Source organism: Stomoxys calcitrans, chromosome 1 (genome assembly GCF_963082655.1).
Source record: "Stomoxys calcitrans chromosome 1, idStoCalc2.1, whole genome shotgun sequence".
Lineage (NCBI taxonomy): Eukaryota > Metazoa > Arthropoda > Insecta > Diptera > Muscidae > Stomoxys > Stomoxys calcitrans.
In genome coordinates, this window is record NC_081552.1 from 21,289,538 (window position 1) to 21,313,757 (window position 24,220).

Below are 24,220 nucleotides of genomic sequence, written 5' to 3' on the forward strand. Positions count from 1 at the left end.
GTTCCCAGTATAGTTTTCAACCAACAGACAGTACAGTCCAATAATTTAATTCGGCTACTATCTTTATATGGCAGCTTTATCTAAATATGAACCTATTTGAATGAAATTCGGAAGAGACTTCTAGGTGAGTAATAAAACACTACAAACCAAATTTTCTGCAAATCCGTTGAAAATTGAAATTGTGGTAACTACGCCCTTATAAGTGTAAATCGGGCGAATTACATATATGGGAGCTATATCTAGGTTAGGTTAGGTAAGAGTGGGAGTCCTTTACAGACTCACTTAGACAAATTTAAGTCCGCGGACCGATCTATATGGCAGCTATATCTTAATATGGTCCGATCTGGACCACTTCATGTGGGTCGGATGTCGGGAGTTTCAAAGCAAAATCTTTGTAATTATTATGCCCATTAGACCAAATGTTATTGTTGTTACATTTGTGCATTTTTCTGAAAGGGGAATGAAAGATGTGTTGAATGAATCATGCAAAGGAAGACGAACCTGGCGCGTAAAAACGTAGACAAGATTTATCTATCAGAAATTGTGCTCAAAAGCATAAGGCTTTAAAGTAAAAAAATCGCAGTGAATGTTATGAGTACTGGCAATGCGTCGAAATATTGTACGAGGGTCACTTGAGAAGTTAATAAAATGAAAATCAAATAACAATAAGGTTCTTATGTTTACTTCGGCGGGGCCGAATCTTACATACCCTCCACCATGGATCTTATTTGACACGTTATTTGAATGACTTTTTTGAATATATAGGAGGTACATCTATAGAGGCCACCGTAGCGCAGAGGTGAGCATGTCCGCCTATGACGCTAAACGCCTAGGAAAATGAAACAGCAGTAAAATTAAAAAAAGGCGAGACCATCAGAAATATTTTCAGCACTGGTTTTCTCCTCTAATGCTGCCAACATTTATGAAGTACTATGCCATGTAAAAACTTCTCTCCAATGAGGTGTCGCACTGCGTCGTGCCGTTCGTACTCGGCTATGGAAAGGAGGACCCTTATCATTGAGCTTAAACTAGAATTGGACTACACTCATTGATATATGAGAAGCTTGCTCCTGTTCCTTACTGGAATGTTCATTGGCAAAATTTGCATTTCTACATCTACAGATACAGATGCATCGTTATACGTCATGACAATACAAAGTTATAAACCAAAAAAATTTTTTAGTAAAAACAGCAAAAATGTTTGCAGAAAGTCTGCTGGAAATGAAACAGCAGTAATATTTTGTTAAAACGGCAAACATTTTCTTCTGTTTTCTGAGGTAAAAAGATGCAAGAAGTCTAAAAATTACATAAAGACCTAAAAAAACTTGTTTGATTCATCTCATGTGTTAATTATAGCATAATTTGTTTTCCATTTTTCTGCAATTTGACAATAAAATAGCTACTAAAAGGTGATTATTGAATAGCTATAGGACAGCTTTTCAAAAAAAAAAAAACATAAAATTCATAAAATCTTTATTTTAAACTATAATACGGTCCATATAATTTAACATTTGAAGATTATTTCATGCAAATGTTGACCGTGACTGCGGCTCAAATGGTCCATCTGCTTAGTCCAATTTTGGCATACTCCTTCCAACATTTCAGCCGGTATCTCGCTAATAAATGCTTCAGTGTTGTCTTCCTATGTGTCAATTGAAGCGGGCTTGTCTGTATAGACATGAGCTTTAACATAGCCCCACAAAAAATAGTCTAAAGGCGTTAAATCGTACGATCTAGGAGGCCAATAGACCGTTTCCAAACGTGAAATAAAATGTTCACCGAACTCCCCTCTCAAAAAGTGCATTGTTATGCGTGCTGTGTGGCATGTGACACCGTCTTTGTGAAACCACATGTGATGCAAATCAAGCTCTTGTATTTTGGGCAAAAAAAAAAAGTTGGTCATCATCTCACGGTAGCGCTAACCATTCACAGTTATATTACGATTCGCATCATCTTTGAAGAAATACGGTCCAATGATGCCACCAGCCCATCAACCACACCATACTGTGACTTTTTCTGCATGGATTGGTAGCTCTTGCAATGCTTCTGGCTGATCTTCACTCCAAAATCTATGCTCTTGCAATGTTTCTGGCTGATCTTCACTCAAAAATCGACAATTCTGCTTATTTACGTACCCATTGAGCCAAAAATGAGCTTAGTCCATAAAGTGGAAAAAGCGCTCATGATTAAATTATAGAACAAACTGAAGATGTTAGACAGTGAATCAAAACACGAAAGGTGAGTGAGCTGCTTAAACCAGTGTAGCCATACTGTGACTTATAACAGCTAAAAAATAGATAATAACTCAAAAATCACCTTTTAATGTATTTTTAGTGCTTTTAAGCAACATATTTACCCCTAAAATTAGAAAACAAGGATACTTCAATATAGCAAATGCTTCAATTGTTGTTTAAAAGTTTTACATTGTTTATGGTGTTTAAAAGTTTTTAATTTAATATCAGCAGACAGTGTTTGCTGATTTCTAAAACAGATTTCTTTGGGTGTACAAAAATACCACATTTAAAATTTCAGCCAAATAATTGCGTGTCTCACAGGCTCAAAAAGTCATATTGCGTGATCGGTTTATATTGGAGCTACATCAGTTGATATACTTGGACGATACTTTTTGCAGTTGTTAGAAGTCAAGCCAAAACTCCTTATACAACATTTCAGCCAAATCGGATAAGATGTGCGTCCTATAGAGGCTCAAGAAGCCTAGATCCAAAATCATTTTAAATAACAGCTATATCAGGTTATGGACCCATTTGGACCATACTTGTCACAGTTGTTGGAAGTCAATGCACCTTGTGCAAAATTTCAACCAAATCGGATAAGAAATCCACCCTGTAGAGGCTCAAGAAGTCTAGATTCGAGATCGGTTTATATGACAGCTATATCAAAACATGGACTGATATGGCCCATTTACAACTCCAACCGATCCACACTGAGAGGAAGTATTTATGTAACATTTCAAGTGACAGACAGGCGGACGGAAAGACACGGCTAAATCGACTTAGAATGTCACGATGATTGTTGGGTCGCAGGTCAATATTAATAAAGTCTGACGAACCTTAATGGCTTTAATCGAAAGATCAGTTTTTATAGAGACTCTCTGAGTATATGAACCGATCTGGCTCATCTGTAATCTGTAATTTTGAACGGTCGTAATTCTTTTGCTGAGACGCCATGTAGCCATTTGCACACTGCACATTTATGATTTCTGTCATAGTGCTCAGTGACCAATTATCGAAAGTCAACAGCCTTTAGGCTTTCCCTCAACTCAACAAATTCGCATGTGCTAGACCAGCGCCTGGTTCCGTTGCTGAGGAAAAGCCTTTCCTGGCGTATTCAGTCGCCTTACCATCATGTCCGAGAATCTGAGGTAGCACTATGTCATGAGTCTGCAATTTACTGAAGGATTATAAACATTCCACTGAGCACTTCGACCTCACCATCTTAGAATTCATGATCGTGAGCGCCGTCTAAGATTCGAGGGCGGTAAAGACATCACTTCCAGCTTCCGTAATGTCCCAGACCTGAACATAATGCCCTCTACCTGAAAGATCGTACACTCGTCCGGTAGTCTCATCGAAATACTCATATCGAATGCATCGGACTAAACCCCCAATCCCGTCCCTGAATCCTTCTTGGAGACAACAGTGGAGACCGAGGTTTCATCACCCTCAATCCTTTCTTTCGGGAAAGTGAATCCTGATGATATTTTTTAGAATTTATCACGATGCCTGGTTGGCTACGGCCTTCCTCTGTCCTACTTCGATTAAGCGCAATCTTGGCGGTAGAGTTTGCATATCCAGCATCGCTTCCAAGCCCCCCAGCGTTGTCAATCTCAACACTCCCGTGATTCGGTTGCAGCGCAGTCTTTGTACCCTCTCGAACCCCCTAATATGAACCCTTCTATTCACAGCATAGGCGCCAAATTTCAAGCTGACAACTTTGTTTACGAACGAACGGACGTTGATCGCTGCATCGACATTTTACATATTTCATAATATCTTAGATGGACCATTCGGACTCGATTATAAAAAGAAAGTCCCATACCATTGAGCTCAAAATCTTTATGGGAAAACACTCAATTGCATGAGAGAAGATATTTTGCGGTTCCTCTTAAAATTTTAGTGGGCAAAAATGCATTTTGAAAAATACGTGCACTAATTTTCATTATTTCGACAATAACACAAATATAAAATTTAAATTGCAAACTAGGTAACCTGGGGGAACCCCCCTTCCCAAAACCCCAATGAGGAGACATGTTAATCTATTGAAAGTTAAGTGGGACTCTAAAACCCAAATGTCAAGGGTCACCGTCCCAACTGGAAAATCACTCGGCGGACGTGTGGACCGGACCTATCATGACAAGATAAGGCTCATGAAAGAGGCATTTTACAATTTTGTTGTTGTTTGTTTTTATTTTTGCACAAAAACTTGTCAATGTCAACCTCGTTTGTGGATCCAATGGTTCACCTGGCTTAATATGCATTCCATATACCAGAAGCCTGTATATGACCACTTGTGCCTGCATACATTTTATGAGCGAAGTGAGTTCCTCTTGAGTATGGGGTACTTTCTCTGTTACCATTTCACGCTCAATGAAATATTTTTTATAATAATAATGAAGTTGAGATTACGCTTTGGGTTCAAACAATATGCCGCAGAAACTACAAGAATAACAACAAAAACATGGTGTATTTCAACCAATAAAATATTCCTACATCGTATTGCCATACGCTGCGAGTCGTAGTAGTTGGTGAGTTCATTCATGAAGCGAGCAGATTATGGACAGACAGACTTGGCGAGCCTCAAGAAATGATGATTTGTTGAAGATGTTCCCCACAACAACGGAAGTTGCTAACACCTTGGCTTAAGTACGCACTACTATTTGAGGCTATGCGCTGCAATGCACCCGTGTTTTGCGGTATTCTGTGATGCGTTGAAGGGGCTGCTCTGCGTGTTGCGTTGCCATGACGACCGGGTAAATACCGGCGAAATTTATGAAGCATTTGTAATTTTATTCAATTTAACTGTTCGTTCGTTACACATTGTCTTGGGTGATGATGATGATAATGAATTGTGTTAATGTATGGCTCTCTTAGCTATGTAGAGGTTTCTTTTATAAGTCTATTGTCGGCTAAGATTTTCTATGGAGAATACCCTCTTTGTGGGGGACGACTATTTAAATTAATAATGGAATAATCTTGATATGTGGCTTATTCATATTAAAAACAAATTATAAGTTTCACTTTTTTCTCGCATTTGTTAATCACTTGGAGGTTTTAGAAAGGAAGGAAGAAATCATCAGAGAAAATGCCATGAGAAAGAAAAAGTCATCACCCACTTGATGGTGTTAACAATTATGCCACTTAAAGCGTGCCAAAAGACTATGATGACTTTCACAACAACTTAGAAAGAAATTAATAAAACTTTGATTATACAAAGTAAAGGTAAACTAACATTAGGAAGTTAAAACTAAATATATGCTAAAATGAAACCTATGTAAAGTTGGGGTCATTCTTAGTATTGATTTTGGAGGGCTCACATCTGGGATGCCTTCAATCGTGAGTGAATCCGCTAATCGAATCCGCTTAATCTTACTTCTGGTTACAGTAATTCAAAACAAACAAGTTAAAAGCCGTTAGGATACCCACCACCTCGGGCTTATACGTAAACCACCTTTCGTCAAAATCCGGTGTCAAATGTATACCTTATACCCCATAGCAGCTATATCGAAATTTATTCCGGTTTGGACCAAATACTAATAGGTACAAGTCATCGTTCAATTGTGTATAATAAAATATTGGTCTTTTTAGTTAGTTAGTTTAGTTTTTAGTTAGTTTAGATCTGAACCATAAAAAAGCCTAACATAAGCTAATGTGTCAAATTTCGGTGAAATCGGATTATAAATACGCCTTTTATGGGGCCAAGACTTTAAATCAAGACATCGGTCTATATGGCAGCTTTATCCAAATCTGGACCGATTTGGGCTAAATTGCAGAATAATGTGGGAGAGCCTAACACAACTCACTGTCCCACATTTCGGCAAAATCGGGCAATAAATGCGACTTATGGCCGCAAAACCTTAAATCGAGAGATCGGTTTATATGCCAGCTATATCCAACTCTGGACCAATCTGAGCCAAAACGAAGAAAAATGTCGTAGGGTCTAACACAACTCACTGTCCCAAATTTCGGCCAAATCGGGCAATAAATGCGCCTTTTATGGCCCCAAAACCTTAAATCGAGAGATCGTTCTATATGGCAGCTATATCCAAATCTGAACCGATCTGAGCCAAAATGAAGAAGAATGTCGAAGGGACTAACACAACTTACTGTCCCAAATTTCGGCAAAATGGGACATTAAATACGCCTTTTATTGCCCCAAAACCTTAAATCGAGAGATCGTTCTATATGGCAGCTATATTCAAATCTGGACTGATCTAGGCCAAATTGAAGAAAGATGTTGAAGGGTATAACACAACTCACTGTACCAAATTTTAGCAAAATCGGATAATAAATGTGGCTTTTATGGGCCTAAGACCCTAAATCGGCGGATCGGTCTATATGGGGGCTATATGGAGATGTAGTCCCACATAGCCCATCTTCGAACTTAACCTGATTATAGACAAAACTGAATGAATCTGTGCAAAGTTTCAGCTCAATATTTCTATTTTTAAAGACTGTAGCGTGATTTCAACAGACAGAGGGACAGACGGACGGATATGAATAGATCGCCTTAGATTTTTACATTGATTATATACTTTATGGAGTCGGAAATGGATATTTCGATGTATTGCAAACGGAATGACAAAATGAATTTATCATCCTTCGGTGATGGGTATAAAAACACAAATCTGATCATTTAATTTATGATAAAGTAATCAAGGAGACAAAAAAAAGTATTCAAATAAAAGTTTCTTGGAATTAAAATACGTACTAATCGCCCCGGTAGCAAGCTCGGATTACGTCTTGACTTCAATTTCACCAGAAGCTGTCGAACAAAAATTGTCTAATTGAGTCTGATCACAGACTGTTACTATAATTATGCCCACCACCATATGATGGGGGTATACTAATCTAGTCATTCCGTTTGTAACACCTCGAAATATTCGTCTAAGACCCCATAGAGTATCTATATTCTTAATCGTCTCGACGTTCCGAGTTGATCTAGCCATGTCCGTCCGTCTGTCGACATTACGAGAGCGGTCGAACGCGTAAAGCTATCCGCTTGAAATTTTGCACAGATATTTAATATTGATGTATGTCGTTGGGGACTGCAAATGGGCCATATGGGTTTAGATTTAGATATAGCACCCATATAAACCGATCTCCCGATTTGACTTCTTAAGCTCCTGGGATGCGGATTATTCATATAGTCGGGATTGACAAGTTTTTCACAGCTTGTGACTCTGTAATTGCATTCTTTCTTCTGTCAGTTATCAGCTGTTACTTTTAGCTTGCTTTAGAAAAAAAGTGTAAAAAAAGTATATTTGATTAAAGTTCATTCTAAGATTTATTAAAAATGCATTTACTTTCTTTTAAAAAATCCGCAATTACTTTTTGGGCAACCCAATAGTATCCCGTTATGACTTCCACAACTGTGTCAAGTACGGTCCAAATCGGTTTATATCCTGATATAGCTCCCATATAAATCGATCCCCCGATTTGACTTCTTGAAATGCAATTTTTCTTCGATTTGGCTGAAATTTTGCACGTGGTGTTCTGTTATGACTTTCAACAACTGTGTTAAGTACGGTCCATATCGGTCTATAACCTGATATAGCTCCCATATAAACCAATCTCCCGATTTGACTTCTTGAGCCCCTAGAAGCCGCAATTTTTTTTCCGAATTGGTTGGAATTTCGCTTATAGTATTCTGTTATGACTTTCAATAGCTGTTTCATTTACGGTCCAAATCGGTTTATAATCTGATATAGCTCCCATATAAACCAATCTCCCGATTTGACTTCTTGAACCCTAACAAGCCGCAATTTTTCTTCGATTTGGCTGAAATTTTGCACGTGGTATTCTGTTATTACTCCAACAACTGTACTCGAATCGGTCAATAACCTGATTTCGAACCTCCCATATAAACCGATCTCCCGATTTGACATCTTGAGCCCTTACTAACTAATTTTGGCCATGAATATTTCACTAAGGAACAGGGGCAAACTTCTCACATATCTATGAGTGCAGTCTGCTTCAAGTTTAGGCTCAATGATAAGGTGCCTCCTTTTTATAGCCGAGTCCGAACGGCATGCCGCAGTGCGACGCCTCTTTGGAGAGTAGTTTTACATGGCACAGTACCTCACAAATGTTGTCAGCATTAGGAGGGGAAAACCACCGCTGAAAATTTTTTCTGATGGTCTCGCCAGGATTCGAACCCAGGCGTTCGGCGTCATAGGCGGACAATGCTAACCTCTGCGCTACGGTGGCCTCTTGAGCCCATACAAGTCGCAATTTTTGTCCGATTTGGTTGACATTATGTAAGTTGTGTTCCGTTATGACATTCAAGAACTGTTCGAAATACGGTTCAAATCAGTTTATAACCTGATATAGCTCCCAGGTAAACCGGTCTCTCGATCATCCTTGTTCGGTTCCTCGAAGCGTTAATATTTGCTGGTTTGACACATGTTTGGTATGTAGAATAAAATCATGCCCTTCAATTAAATTTATTTTGTTGTTGTTGTTGTTGTAGTAGCAGTGGCACACTAAGGCGGCAGCCTGATGAAGGAATTCATCCGGCAATCCGGTACATATAACCGGCTGCCATGGGATTGAAATTTATTTTGTATAAACTTTTAGTAGAATCCATAGTGGTGGGTTCCCAAGATCGGACCCAGTTGAACTTAGCTGGCTTTTATCTGTTTTATCTAGTATGGATGTTGGAGGTTATAATGCACTCATAGAAAAAAGTTTGCTGAAAATAGCAAACTGCTGAATATTATTAGTAAATTTTGCTGCTAGTATAACAGAAAACTAACTACCGAAATGTCTGTTGTTTGCTGAAAATGACTGCTGCTTAATTATAAAGGGGGTGTTAGATGAAACAAGTAAAAGCGTGCTAAGCTCGGCCGGGCCGAATCTTATATACCCTCCACCATGGATCGCATTTGTCGAGTTCTTTTCCCGGCATCTCTTCTTAGGCAAAAAAAAAGATATAAGAAAAGATTTGCTCTGCTATTAGAGCGATATCAAGATATGGTCCGGTTTGGACCACAATTAAATTATATAGACCTGTGTAAAATGTCATCCAATTCGAATAAGATTTGCGCCCTTTGGGGGCTCAAGAATTAAATAGAGAGATCGATTTATATGGAAGCTATATCGGGCTATAGACCGATTCAGACCATAATAAACACGTATGTTGATGGTCATGAGAGAATCCTTCGTACAAAATTTCAGGCAAATCGGATAATAATTGCGACCTCTAGAGGCTCAAGAAGTCAAGATCCCAGATCGGTTTATATGACAGCTATATCAGGTTATGAACCTATTTGAACCATACTTGGCACAGTTGTTGGATATCATAACAAAACACGTCGTGCCAAAATTCATTCAAATCGGATGAGAATTGCGCCCTCTAGAGGCTCAAGAAGTCAAGACCCAAGATCGGTTTATATGGCAGCTATATCAGGTTATGGACCGATTTGAACCATACTTGACACAGTTGTTGAATACCATAACAAAACACGTAGTGCCAAATTTTATTCTAATCGGATAAGAATTGCGCCCTCTAGAGGCTCAAGAAGTCAAGACCCAAGATCGGTTTATATGACAGCTATATCAAAACATGGACCAATATGACCCATTTAAAATACCAACCGACCTACACTAATAAGAAGTATTTGTACAAAATTTCAAGCGGCTAGCTTTACTCCTTCGGAAGTTAGCGTGCTTTCGACAGACAGACAGACGGACGGACGGTGGAGGGTATAAAAATGTTTCGTTTTTAAAAATAAAAATCACTATAAATGTTTTAATAAATTTCTTACATAGCCCTAACTCATCCTTAATCACTTCACCGTCAGATTTTGTTTCCATCATACATTACAAAATTGGCCTAAATTTTGTGAACATTTGGTATTTGCGTGACGCACGACGACTATGCGTGATCTGGATGTGTATAATTAAAATTCCGTTTAATCTAAAATCTCTTTGTGTTACGGGAAGATGATAAATGCTTTGCTATGATTTAAAATTTCAAAATGCAAAAATATAATTATATAAGACACCAACCAGCAGCACTTGCAAAATTATTATGCCAGCAAAATGTTGAGGAAATCATTTCAACGTCATAGCGTTACACGCAAGTCCTTGAATGTGGCATGAAACTTTTTTTTTAAAAAGTTTTTGAGCATTTGTTAATTTAATAGAAAATGTTAACAAAATTGGATTAGACAAAGAAAGACTACCGTAGGATAGGGGGTATATTCATCAAGTCATTCCGTTTGCAACACATCGAAATATTAATTACCGACCCTACAAAATATATATATTTCGGATCGTCGTAAAATTCTAAGACGATTTAACGATGTCTGTGTGTCTGTCCGTGTCGTCGATCCATTTGTCCGTCCGAATGTTGTAATCACTCAATAGCCTTCAAAAGTTGAGATATTGAGCTGAAATTTGGCACAGATACGTCTTTTTGATGCACGCTGGTTAAGTTCTTGAACGGACCAAATCGGACCATATTTGGATATAGCTGTTATATAGACCGATCTGCCGATAAAGGGTCTAATGCCCATTAATGCTTTATTTTTTATCCGATTTCACTGAAATTCGAAACAGTGTGTAGTTTAAGGCTTCCCGATAACTGACCCCAGTATGGCAAACTGAAATTTGAAACAGTGAATAGGTTAAAGCTTCCTAACATTCGACCTAAATATGTTTCTGATCGGACCATATTTAGATATAGCTGCCATATAGACCGATCTGCCGATAAGGGGACTGAAGCCCATAAAAGCTTTATTTATTACCCGATTTCGCTGAAATTTGAAACAGTGAGTTTTTCTGAGCCTCCCGATATCAGATCGGTTTATATTTGGATTTCGATTTTTAGGAAATTTTCTATCAATGTCATTTCTGCAGAAGGTTTTCGGTAACATATTTGATTTTATGGAAAGTTTTATCACATTTTTATACCCACCACCGAAGGATGGGGGTATATTCATTTTGTCATTTCGTTTGCAACACATCGAAATATCCATTTTCGACCCTATAAAGTATATATATTCTTGATCAGCGTAAAAATCTAAGACGATCTAGACATGTCCGTCCGTCTGTTGAAATCACGCTACAGTCTTTAAAAATAGAGATATTGAGCTGAAATTTTGCACTGATTCTTTTTTTGTTCATAAGCAGGTTAAGTTCGAAGATGGGCTATACCGGACTATATCTTCATATAGCCCCCATATAGATCGATCCTCCGATTTAGGGTCTTAGGCCCATAAAAGCCACATTTATTATCCGATTTTGTTGAAATTTGGGGCAGGGAGTTGTGTTAGGCCATTGGACATCCTTCGACAATTTGACTTAGATCGGTTCAGATTTGGATATAGCTGCCATATAGACCGATCCTCCGATTTAGGGTCTTAGGCCCACAAAAGCCACATTTATTATCCGATTTTGATGAAATTCGGGACAGTGAATTGTGTAAGGCCCATCGACATCCTTCGTTAATTTGGCCCAGATCGGTCCAGATTTGGATATAGCTGCCATATAGATCGATCCTCCGATTTATGGTGTAAGGCCCATAAAAGCCTCATTCATTATCCGAGTTTGCTGATATTTGGGACAGTGAGTTGTGTTAGGCCCTTTGACATATTTCTTCAATTTGGTCCAGATCGGTTCAGATTTGGATATAGCTGCCATATAGACCGATTTCTTGATTTATGGTTTTGGGCCCATAAAATGCTCATTCATTGTCCGATGTCGCCGAAATTTGGGACAGTGAGTTAAGTTAAGCCCCTTGACATACTTCTGTAATATCGCACAAATCGGTCCAGATTTGGATATAGCTGCCATATAGACCGATATCTAGGTTTTAGGTTTTGGGGCCATAAAAGACGCATTTATTGTCCGATGTCGCTGAAATTTGAGACACTGAGTTTGGTTAGGCTCTTCGACGTCTTTCTTCAATTTTGCCCAGATCGGTCCAGATTTGAATATAGCTGCCATATAGACCGATCTCAGGATTTAAGGTTTAGGGCCCATAAAAGAGGCATTTATTGTCCGATTTTGCCGAAATTTGGGACAGTGCTTTGTGTTAGGCTCTTCGACATGTTTATGCAAGTTGGCCCAAATCGGTCCAGATTTGGATATAGATGCCATGTAGACCGATATCTCGATTTAAAGTCTTGGCGCCATAAAAGGCACATTTATAGTCCGATTTCACTGAAATTTGACACAGTGACTTATGTTCGGCTTTTCGATATCCGTGTCGTATATAGTTCAGATCGGTATGAGGTATATGAGTATAAGGTATGAAATTTTCACCCAATTTTGATGAAAGGTGGTTTACATATATACCCGAGGTGGTGGGTATCCAAAGTTCGGCCCGGCCGAACTTAACGCCTTTTCACTTGTTTAATGTTGTTTTTTAATACTTTTTCCAATTTGTTTTTTGTGGAAAATGTCATGATATTCTGTTATTACAAACATTTTCTAATTAGTTTCGTTATATGTTTGTTTGATAATATTTATTTAATTCATTCTATTTTCCCAACCACAGTGCCGCCATTAAAACCGAAACCTCTAACATCAATGTAAATTGATAGTAATTTTATGTTTATAACTTTATTAATGCGACCATCTAAACATATAGTCTCATAAAGGCATAAAAATAACACTTCTTTGGTATTAAAATGTTATGCCACCGGCATTTTAGGATTAACTGTTAAACAATTTTTTCAAATTTGAATAGTGGAGTTAGAGAGACACAACTTGGGCGAAACCGTTACAAAGCTATGGAACTTGAATAGCAGACTTAATTTAATTGGTCAGTGGCTACCAAATGGAACTATACAAAAATTTTTGATTTTATAATTCGTAGATGAATCTTCTTTGGGGAATTAAGAACACTCAAACCAACGAAATGTGTTGCAGTCACCAACTGTTTTATGCTATTATCGTCTTCTTGCAACAACAACGAAATCGTCTTAATGTTGCTGCAATAAAGTGCCAGACCATGAAAACTTACATAAGAACCAACAAAGCAGGTTTGGCTACTGGCTTACTGCTATCTGAGAGACTGAGATTGCCCGTCTCTTGGTTCTTCATTATGCAGTATGACACTGAATCAGAGTGACGTGACTGGCATGCTGAATTCACTTCTAATTAACTTATCTATGGAGTCACTTTGTGCAAGACAACTTGGTTTGGGAACGGCTAAAAGTTAAGAAATGTGTTAAGAAACAAGTCCATCACCTCACGGACTTTCTTCTGTTTGGATAAGTGCATGTACATTCATTGGCCATGACAATGAAATTGGTAAATCAGGTTCCCGACCATAGACATTAAGAATTAGGTATCAATGGTTTATAAGAATGAATGGTTTTGGGGACAATGTTTATGAGAAGACTGAAATCTGTTTGTTTACGCTTCGGTTACTCAACAGTACGATTTCTATATAATATAACAGGTTCACACAATATGTTGTCTTGGCATAGGTTAGGTGTTAAGAGCCACGCCTACTAAAGAACTCATGACAGTTCAAGATGTCCATTCCATAGACATACATATTTGTTTTGAGTAGAGACCGGATTTTTGTGCAAAATCTCTATCAATTATTTGAGATATGCGTTGGTATTTTGCATACATGCATGCAGAATCGAAGTTCTGAAACCATTACAGGCTTACAAAATTAAACCTATTACAAGATACAGCCACTGCGACTATGAGAGGCGAGTGGACAGACGATAGATAAGGTTAGCTTGGAGAGCACGCGCCTATCAACCTCAGTTGCTACCCGCTTCAGTCGGAGAACGTAGGTCTATTGTGTTCGCCTTAGAAGAAGTTAGAAGGGAACAAGTAAAAGCGTGCTAAGTTCGGCCGGGCCGAATCTCATATACCCTCCACCATGGACCGCATTTGTCGAGTTCTTTTCCCGGCATCTCTTCTTGAACAAAAAGCTATATCAAGTTATAGACTAATTTAAACCATATTTGACACAGTTGTTGAAAATCATGATAAAACACGTCATGCAAACTTTTAGCCAAATCGGATAAGAATTGTGCGCTATAGTGGCTCAAGAAGTCAAGATTGAAGATCGGTTTATATGGCAGCTATATCAGGTTATGGACCGATTTAAACCATACTTAACACAGTTGTTGAAAGTCATAGCGAAACACGTCGTGCAAAGTCAAATCGGATAGGAATTGCGCCCTCTAGCAGCTCAAGAAGTCAAGATCACTGATCGGTTTATGTGACAGCTTAATCAAGTTATGAACCGATTTAAGCCATACTTAGCACAGTTGTTGGATATCAAAACAAAACACGTCGTGCAAAATTTCAGTCCAATCGGATAAGAATTGCGCCCTCTAGAGGCTCAAGAAGTCAAGACCCAAGATCGGTTTTTATGGAGGCTTTATCAGGTTATTAACCGATTTGAACCATACTTAGCACAGTTGTTGCAAATCGTAACAAAACACGTCATGCTAAATTTCAGGCAAATCGGAAAAGAATTGCGCCTTCTAGTGGCTCAAGAAGTCAAAGTCCGAGATCGGTTTATATGGCAGCTATATCAAAACATGGACTGATATGGTCCATTTACAATCCCAACCTATAAGAAATATTTGTGCAAAATTTCAAGCAGCTAGCTTTACTCCTTCGAAAGTTTGCGTGCTCTCGACAGACGGACGGACATGGCTAGATCGACATTAAATGTCATGACGATCAAGAATATATATACTTTATGGGGTCTCAGATGAATATTTCGAGTAGTTACAAACATAATGACGAAATTAGTATACCCCCATCCTATGGTGGAGGGTATAAAAAAAGTCTTAGAAAAACGGATAAAGACCACATCACCACAGCACTGTGAAAGATAGCAAAAAGGACGGAAAAACAAATCCAACGCACAAGACAAGAAGAAGAAACTTTCACCGGCGAGAGTGTGATCCAGTCAGCCAGTTCAGGCCTCTACAGAACTCCAGAATAACTAAGTACTAGGTTGCTGGATAGAATTATTGCACGTGTATTCACGCATTTTCCCCTCGCATTTGCGGTTCAAAAGTGCTGCACAGTCTCCTCTTCCTTGTTGTTCTTGTTGTTGTAGCCACATTTGTATGTGGAGATAGCGATCCTCGTCAAGCTCCATAGGTGAGCAGAAACGTTATGGTAAATGGCTATTTAAAGGCGCCAATAACTCGCCTTGTCATATCGAGTATCATGGCACTCAGTATTTAAGCGAAAGCCGGTGCTACCCGGCCTCTCACTGAGACCCTCCACTTGATATCGCTGATTGTCTTTGACTGCATTTGCAGGAACTCCACATACACTGCAAACAAACAAGTAAAAAGGCGTTAAGTTCGTCCAGGCTGAACTTTTGGTATATATGTAAATCACCTTTCGCCATAATCCGGTGAAAAATGCATAATTTATACACCCATAGCAGCTATATCAAAATATGGATCGATTTGGAACAAAATCGGTACGGACATTGAATGGTCTAATAAGTACAAGTCATTGTTCAATTTTGTACAACACAATATAGATCTTTTTGGTAGCTATATCCAAATATAGACCAATCTGAAGCATAAACGAAACGGAAATTTCTTCTAATGTTCTCGCCAGGATTCGAAGCCTGGCGTTCATCGTCATAGGCGGTGGCTGCGCCCGTCCAAAATCCTATAAAATAACCTGTATCCAAGGAATTCTATAACGACCTCTGCTCCGTTGTCCTCATACAATTTAAACCGATCGGCGTATACGGAGGGTCCAGGGAAGGGCGGTGTTCCTCCCGCCTAGAGAGCCTTTCCAGGAAAACAACGTCTAAGCCGTTAACAAGGACAGAAGATAGTAGCAGGTCATACCGTCGCGGCTTGATCGGAAGGGCAACTCAAATAACGAAAATAAGTAGGAAGACGGTACACTCAACCAAATTTGTTGTTCAAAACAGCAAAAATGCCTGCTAAAATAGCAGTTTTTGTCTGGTGAAAATGGGAAAGCAGACGTTACAGCCGTTTTAGCAAACATATGGCTGCTGTATTAGCAAACATTTCTTACTGGTATTTCAACTAACAAAATCTGCTGTATTGAGTACACAAGTCAGTCTGTTACTTGTTTTGATTACTTTTTAATAATTTTTTAGAATTTTTTAGAAATTTTGTTCGAAGAGATGATTTTAATTTAAGGAATATTACTGTAAAGAAGCTACCTGATCCATCCATTGGTATACATTTCGAAATGTGGCTGAGCTAGCACGCATTTTTTTTGTTATTGCTCTCTTTTTGTATTTTTGTATTTAAATTTAAAGAAAACAAGTACAAAAAAATGCTAAGTTCGACTAAGTTTGGATTCTGCGAAAAATGTAAACAAAATAAATTTAGTTAAAAGGCATTATTTTTTTCTACATACCAAATTTCTGTCAAGCCAGCAAAAATAAAAGTTTTCAGGAACCAAACAAGGATGATCGAGAGATCGGTTTACATGGGAACTATATCAGGTCATAGACTGATTTGGAACGTATTTGACACAATTGATGGAAGTTTTAACAGAACACGGCAAACAATTGAACAAACATTGCGGCTTTTAGGACTCAAGAAGTCAAATTGGTTTCATACCGGTTTACGACCGATTCGGACCGTACCTAGTAAAGTTGTTGGAAGTCGTAGCAGAACACCGCATGCAAAATTTCAGCCAAATCGAACAAAAATTGCGGCTTATAAGGGCTCAAGAAGTCAAATCGGGAGATCGGTTTATATGGGAGCTATATCAGGTTAAAGACCGATTTGGACCACATTTGGCACAGTTGTTGGATGTGATAACAGAACACTACATGCAAAATTTCAAACAAATCGGACAAAAATTGCGGCATCCAGGGGCTCAAAAAGTCGAATCGGGAGATCGGTTTATATGGGAGCTTTATCCAAATCTGAACTAATATTGCCCATTTTCTATTACCAACGACCTACATCGATATTAAGTTTCTGTGCAAAATTCCAAACGGCTTGCTTTACGCGTTCGACCTCTATTGTGATTTCGACAGACGGACGGACGGACATGGCTAGATCGACTCAGAACGTCGAGAGGATTAAGAATATATATACTTTATGGGGTCTTAGACGAATATTGACTATATTATTGTAGTATACCCCCATCCTATGGTGGTGGTTATAAAAAATAAAGTTTTTTTCAAAATGTGTAGATCTTAGTGGTATATAGGAAAGGATAACACCATATATGGATGTCATTACTCAGCAAAGTCTTTTAGTTTATACATATTAAATATATGCGTATATATAAACACATTGTTGCTTGGGCACTCTCTAAATGATGAAATTCAAGTCAGATAGAGTATCAGCAAAGAGATTGGCCCTTTTCTTCCTGTATGTCTTATAAAATGTTTGTCTCCGGCGCCATCTCTCTAAAGTGTATAATGAAGAATTTATTTCTATATTTAAATAAATCGTAATGGCTACCAAACTCAGCATTTTTTTGTTACATTCATAGTTGTGCACATATATTTGGCTCATTTGCACTTCTGTTCAGATAACCTGTGTATGAAAGAGCACACAATATCTTGGCTCATTGTAAATACACAAATATATCGCTTATGCTATTAAGTAGAACATTTTAATTCGAGCAATTAAAATTAGACATACGTTATTTTAATCAATCTCATGTAATGATTCATTGTAAAATGGAATTCCAATGCCAACAATTTTCAATACAATTAATAACTTTGTAAAATTTTTTTTTATTATTCAATACCATGTTTAATTGGTCAAAATTTTCAATACCATCTTTAATAGGTCAAAGTAAATATTTTTTCTGTGTATTATAGCCCAGATAGATCCAGCATTAGATCTGGCTTCCATATAAATCAATTTGACTTCTTAAGCCATTTTGTATCTCATTTAGCTTTGAGAATGCCTTGTTTTACTTAAAAATTGTATGTTTTATTCTCTGTAAATTTCATATGATCGCCATTAGCCTTGAGTTGTTGATACAACATTGTAATGAACCCACAAGACAATGTTCTATTGATGGTTGCGGCAATCAAAAAAAGGCAATGTTGCAATAGGGACTTATGCAACATATTACATTCCCACCAAAGAAAAAATGATACATCAAAGTTACATAGCACAATAGGAGCTACATGACCTTAATCAACACACGTCAATTGATGTCATTCATTCAACACACGTCAATTGATGTCATTCATTGAGGCAAAATGGCCTCAAACAACGAATATCATATTCTAAGGCATAGTTATCTTGAAAGGGCATTTGCCTTTTTTTTTTGAAGGGTTCAATTACCTAAAAACCAGCAAGGATTTCAGAGGAAAAGCAAAAGCTTCTGCAGGGTCATTTACCAAACGCAATTCTTTTTCTACCCATTAAAGTTCAAAAACCTTTACTTCTAACAAAACGAAAAGCAAAGGAGAAGATGTAGAAACTGAACCAACTCCCTAAAATAGTAATGTTGACACATTAATTTGAATACATGCATACACGCATATTGGTAGCATGTTGGGGCGGTTCCAACTATCTATTTGCCTATAATGGAGTAAAAGTGTAACAAACCTTGGTGAAGGTTAGTTTCGCTCTCGACTTTGTATATTTTGTATATTTTTCAGCTAAGCCACACTGAAGTGAAAGAACTTTCATTGTTAATGACACACCTTGAACTCTAAACAAAAGTGATAACACCTTAATATTTCACTTAATTTAATTTTTTTTAGTGGTAGGAGGAAATTTGTCATTGGTAGAGAATTATGCTTTGAACGCCCTTAACCGTGTAAGGGAAATCATAGATAAGTTCTAATATAAAATTTCAAGCAAATTTTGTTATAATAATTTCTTTTTTCGTAGTTAGGTAGGCCAAATATCTAATTTCATATTGACGTGTTATTGAACTGATTAAACAATTAAAATAGGTGCCAAGTTCGGCCATGCCGAATCTTATATACCCTTCACCATGGATCGCATTTTCAGGTTTCGAACCCAGGCGCTTAACGGACATACTTACCTCTGAGCTACGGTGCCACAACAATACTGTTATTTTGTCTGAAAACCTTAATGATTACAAACTCCTTAGCTACGATTTTTTCCCAGGCCTCAGTATTTCTTCCAAGAAGAATACAACATCCTTTAAAAGCCAATTCAACTGAAATTATACATTGTATTACCAACAATACTTTATTACGAATTATTACATCCTCTTTCAACGATACTAATTCTGTTTTTGGTTATATTCTCGTTTCAGAAATTGGAACAAGAAAAACATGTCCTACGACAAAAACTGGCCATCGCTGAGGAGGAAAGCGAACAACGTGTGCTGGAATTACAAACTGATCTCAATGAACTTAAAGACAAATTGCAGGCTCAGGTAAGTTAATCACCACACATGGCATTTATTTTTCAACTAAAGAACAATTTAATTGAACTTCCTTTGAATGTTGTTGTGTGACAGGAAAACGCAATACGTCAAGCGGAAAAGGAGAAGACGCTGCTAATCGAAGAACTCTCCAGTCAAAATGCCCGTTTAACAGAACAAATACAGGAGGCACATAATACGGAAATGAAGTTGATGGCACAAATACAAGAACTAAAAGATCAGTATTCCTATAGGAATACCAGTTTACAGGTAATAGCCCAGTAGTAGCGAATTAAAATAAAAAAAAAAAACAATTTTAGCTCCCCTATCTATTTTGATTACTAGAATCAAACGGGCCATATATTTCACACAATTAAATAGATACAAATCAGTTCTAATGACAATTTAATGTTATCTTATTATATGCCTTCCTTTTTGTCTTTCTTTTGTTTCGATTTGTTTTGCTGGCAATAACAGGAACATGTCAATAGCCTGGAATCCATAAAAACGGAATTAAATCTTACCACAGAGAAGCGCCACGAATTGGAGAAACGTTTACAGGCCGTCGAAGAGGAAAAACAAAATCTAAGCGCTGCTCTAGACGAATCATCAGATCGCATACATATGCTGGAAAGACATGCCCGTGAACAGGAAACTAAACTAGAGGTACAAATGTGATACACTAAAAAAAAAAAAACATTGTTTGTAGTGATAGGGAAAGAAAAATGGTAAAAACAAGTAAGAACGTGCTAAGTTGGAATCCGAAACCCGGAATACCCTCCACCATGGATCGCATTTGTCGAGTTCTTTGGGCGGTATCCCTTCTTAGGTAAACAAAGAATAATGGATAAAAATTGCTATGCTAGTGGAAATACATCAAGTTATAGTCCGATTCAAGCCATAGGTGAAATGAGTGTTGAAGACATTGTAAAAGTAATTGGGTAATATTTCAGTCCATTCGGATAAAAATTGCGCCTTGTAGGAGCTCAAGAAGCATAATCGGTAGATCGGTTTATATGGGAGCTGAATCAGGCTATAGATCAATTTAGACCATATTGGGCATGTATATTGAAGATTATGGGGGAAGTCGTTGTACAAAATTTCACAAAAATCGGATAAGAATTACGACCTCTAGAGGATTAAGAAGATCCCAGATCGGTTTATATGGTAGCTATATCAGGTTATGAATAGATTTGAACCAAACGAAGCACATTTTTTGGAAGTCATAACACAACATCTCATGCAAAATATCAGCCAAATCGGATAAGAATTGCGCCCTCTAGTGGCTCAAGATATCAAGATCCAAGATCGGTTTATACGGCACCTATATCAGGTTATAGACTGATTTGAATCATACTAAGCACATCTGTTGGAAATCATAACACAACAATTCAGGCAAAATTTCACCCAAATGGGATAATAATTGCGCCCTCAAGAGATCTAAGAAATGAAGATCCCAGATCGGTTTATACGGCAACTATATCAGGTTATGTACCGATTTGAACCATATTTGGTACATTTGTTGGAAGTCATAACAAAACACGTCAAGCAACTTTCAGCCAAATCGGATAAGAATTGCGCCCTTTAGTGGCTCAAGAAGTCAAGATTAAAAATCAATTTATATGGCAGCTATAACAGGTTATAGGCCGATTTCAACCATTCTTGGCACAGTTGTTAGAAGTCATAACAAAACAGTTTATGCAAAATTTCAGCCAAATCCGATAGGAATTGCGTCCTTTAGAGGCCTAAGAAGTCAAGACCTCACATCGGTTTATGTGACAGCTATGTCAGGCTATAGACCGATTTAAAGCATACTTGGCACAGTTGTTGGAAACTATAACAAAACACCTTTTCAGCCAAATCGGGCAAGAATTGCTCCCTCTAGTGGCTCAAGAGTCAAAATCGGTTTATATGGCAGCTATATCAAAACATGGACCAATATAGATCATTTACAATCCCAACCGACCTACACTAATAAGAAGTTTTTGTGCAAAATTTCAAGCGGTTAGCTCTACTCCTTCGAAAGTTAGCGTGCTTTCGACAGATAGACGGATGGACATGGCTAGATCGACTTAAAATGTCATGACGATAAAGAATATATATATACTTTAGGGGGTCGTAGACGCATATTTCGAGGAGTTACAAACAGAATGATGAAATTAGTATACCCCTATCCTATGGTGGAGGGTATAAAAATAAAAGAGAAAAAAACATTTTACAAGTAAAAGCGTTCTAAGTTCGGCCAGGCCTAATCTTGGGAACCCACAACCATGGATTCTGCTAAAAAGGGAGCCATACCATGCTATAGACCGATTTGGATCGTACTTGACACAGTTTTTGGAAGTCATAATAGAACACTACATGCAAAATTTCAGCCAAATCGGACAAAAATTGCGGCTTCCCGGGGGTCAAGATGGCAAATCGGGAGATCGATTTATATGGGAGCTATATCTAAATTTGAACCGATATGGCCCATTTACAGTCCCCAACGACCTACATCAATATTAAGTATCTGTGCAAAATTTCAAGCGGCTAGCTTTACGCGTTCGAACGCTATCGTGATTTCGACTTAGACGAATGTTTCGAGGTGGTACAAACGGAATGGCTAGAGATGGGTTTCTACCGGATAAATGCTCAACGCTTGGGTATTTATTGGGTAAATACCCAATAAATACCTTTTTTGGGTATTTTTAATTTTGCAGATATCTTGGGTATAAAAACATTTTCCAAAAAATTTTGGATGATTTCGTATTTTTTGTATATTGTATATAATTTGTATATATGATATAATCTTGTTCTTCTGATCTCATAAAATCGGATTTTTGGTATATATAGCCGCTATATAGACAGATCTCCAGACTTAAAGTCTTGAGACAAAGGTATTGAAGCCATAAAAGATCCATTTATTACTTCAATTCATTATTACTTCGAATTCATTTAAATTTGGCACAGTGTGTTCCTGTCAAATGTGGTACATATCGGACCATGTTTGAATATAGCTGCCATATATACCGATCTCCCGATATAGTGTAATGAGCCTATAAAAGGAGAATTCTTCTTTTTATTTTGATAAAATTTGGCACAGCGTGTTTTGATAGGTATGACTAGATTAGTATACCCCCATCCTACGGTGGGGGGTATAAAAATTAATCTGTGCAAAGTTTCAGCTAATTATCTTCAAGTCCTTGCGACTTCTTCCTTTGGGGCCACGTGAATGATAAGGTGTAAGGTGTAGGACATAGGGTATCCATTTTGCGATTTGGTTATGGTAAATTTCAGGAAAAGGGTATAATCCTGTAAGCATGGTCGTGGTGACCTTTTAGCTGATGTTATTTTTCATTATTTACGACATACCTTCCTCTTTGTTATGAAGTAAACATCCGATCTTTTATCTCAAAAATTTCATTTTTCTTTAAATACCAAAATAACACCTCTTATTGGCAAATCCTATACAAGAAAATGGCAGTAATTATTATTATGGCCAAACGATGCACTCGTACTGAGAGAAGTCGAAAATTTTTTATATATTTTCTCTAAAGAATAAATATTCATACAATTTTCCCAAAAAGAGAAAAATGTATAATATTTTCTCTAAAAAAAATGTCTAAACAATTTTTGTCTTAATAAAAATTGTTTATAAAATTAAATTTAATTTTAATTAATTTACTTAATTTAAATTATTTAAAAACATGTAAAAGTGTGCTAAGTTCGGCAGGGCCGAATCTTATATACCCTCTATGCCATTTCAGCTACCATGTTATGAACCGATTGGGGCCATACTTGGTTTGGCTTTTGGAGAACAAAGTGGAATTCATTGTGCAGCCAATTTCAGCCATAATGGATAAGAATTGCCCTCAAAGTAGAATTGGCTCAAGAAGTCAAATCGGGATATCGGTTTATATTGGAGCTATATCAAATTGTGAAACGGTTTGGGTCATAATAGGTGCAATTGTTGATGGTCAAACCAAAACACTTTATAAAAAAATTTAGCCAATGGTATAATAATTTCGCCCTCAAGCGGCTTAAGAAATCAAGATCTGAGATCGGATTATGTGGGAGCTATATCAGGTTATAAACCGATTTCAACCATACTTGACACAGTGGTTGATGGTCAAACCAAAACACTTCATGAAAAATTTCAGCCAAATTGAATAAGAATTGCGCCCTCAAGAAGCTCAAAAAGTCAAGATCCGAAATCGGCTTTTATGGGAGCTATATCAGGTAATGAATCGATATGAGCCATACTCGACACAGTTGTTGATGGTCAAACCAAAACACTTCATGCAAAATTTCAGCCAAATCGTATAAGAATTGCGCCCTCTAGAAGCTCAAGAAGTCCAGATCCGATATCGGTTTTTATGGGAGCTATATTAACCATACTTTGCAGAATTGTTAGAAGCCAAAATAAAACGCTTGGTGCAAAATTTCGGATAAGAATTGCGCCCTCTAGAGGCTCAAGAAGTCAAGATCCGAGGTCGGTATATATGCTAGCTATATCCGGTTATGAACCGAGTTGGACCATTTTTGGCAGAATTATTGGAAGTCAAAATAAAATACTTGGTGCAAAATATCAACAAAATCGGAAAATAATTGCGCCCTCTAGCGGGTTAAGAAGTAAAGATCCGAGATCGTTTTATATGGGAGCTATACTAAAATATGGATCG

At 37.6% G+C, this 24,220-nt stretch overlaps 1 protein-coding gene across 7 annotated transcripts in view; it reads left to right on the plus strand.

The window, feature by feature from the left end:
* LOC106086954 (bicaudal D-related protein homolog) overlaps positions 1–24,220 on the plus strand; it is a 217,324-nt gene that overhangs the window by 186,793 nt on the left and 6,311 nt on the right. For all 7 annotated transcript variants that reach the window (XM_059363520.1, XM_059363519.1, XM_013251787.2 and 4 more), the window contains 3 exons: positions 19,446–19,568; positions 19,653–19,826; positions 20,034–20,222. In XM_059363520.1, coding sequence (XP_059219503.1) covers positions 19,446–19,568; positions 19,653–19,826; positions 20,034–20,222 — 486 coding nt within the window. The remainder of the gene's footprint in view (positions 1–19,445; positions 19,569–19,652; positions 19,827–20,033; positions 20,223–24,220) is intronic.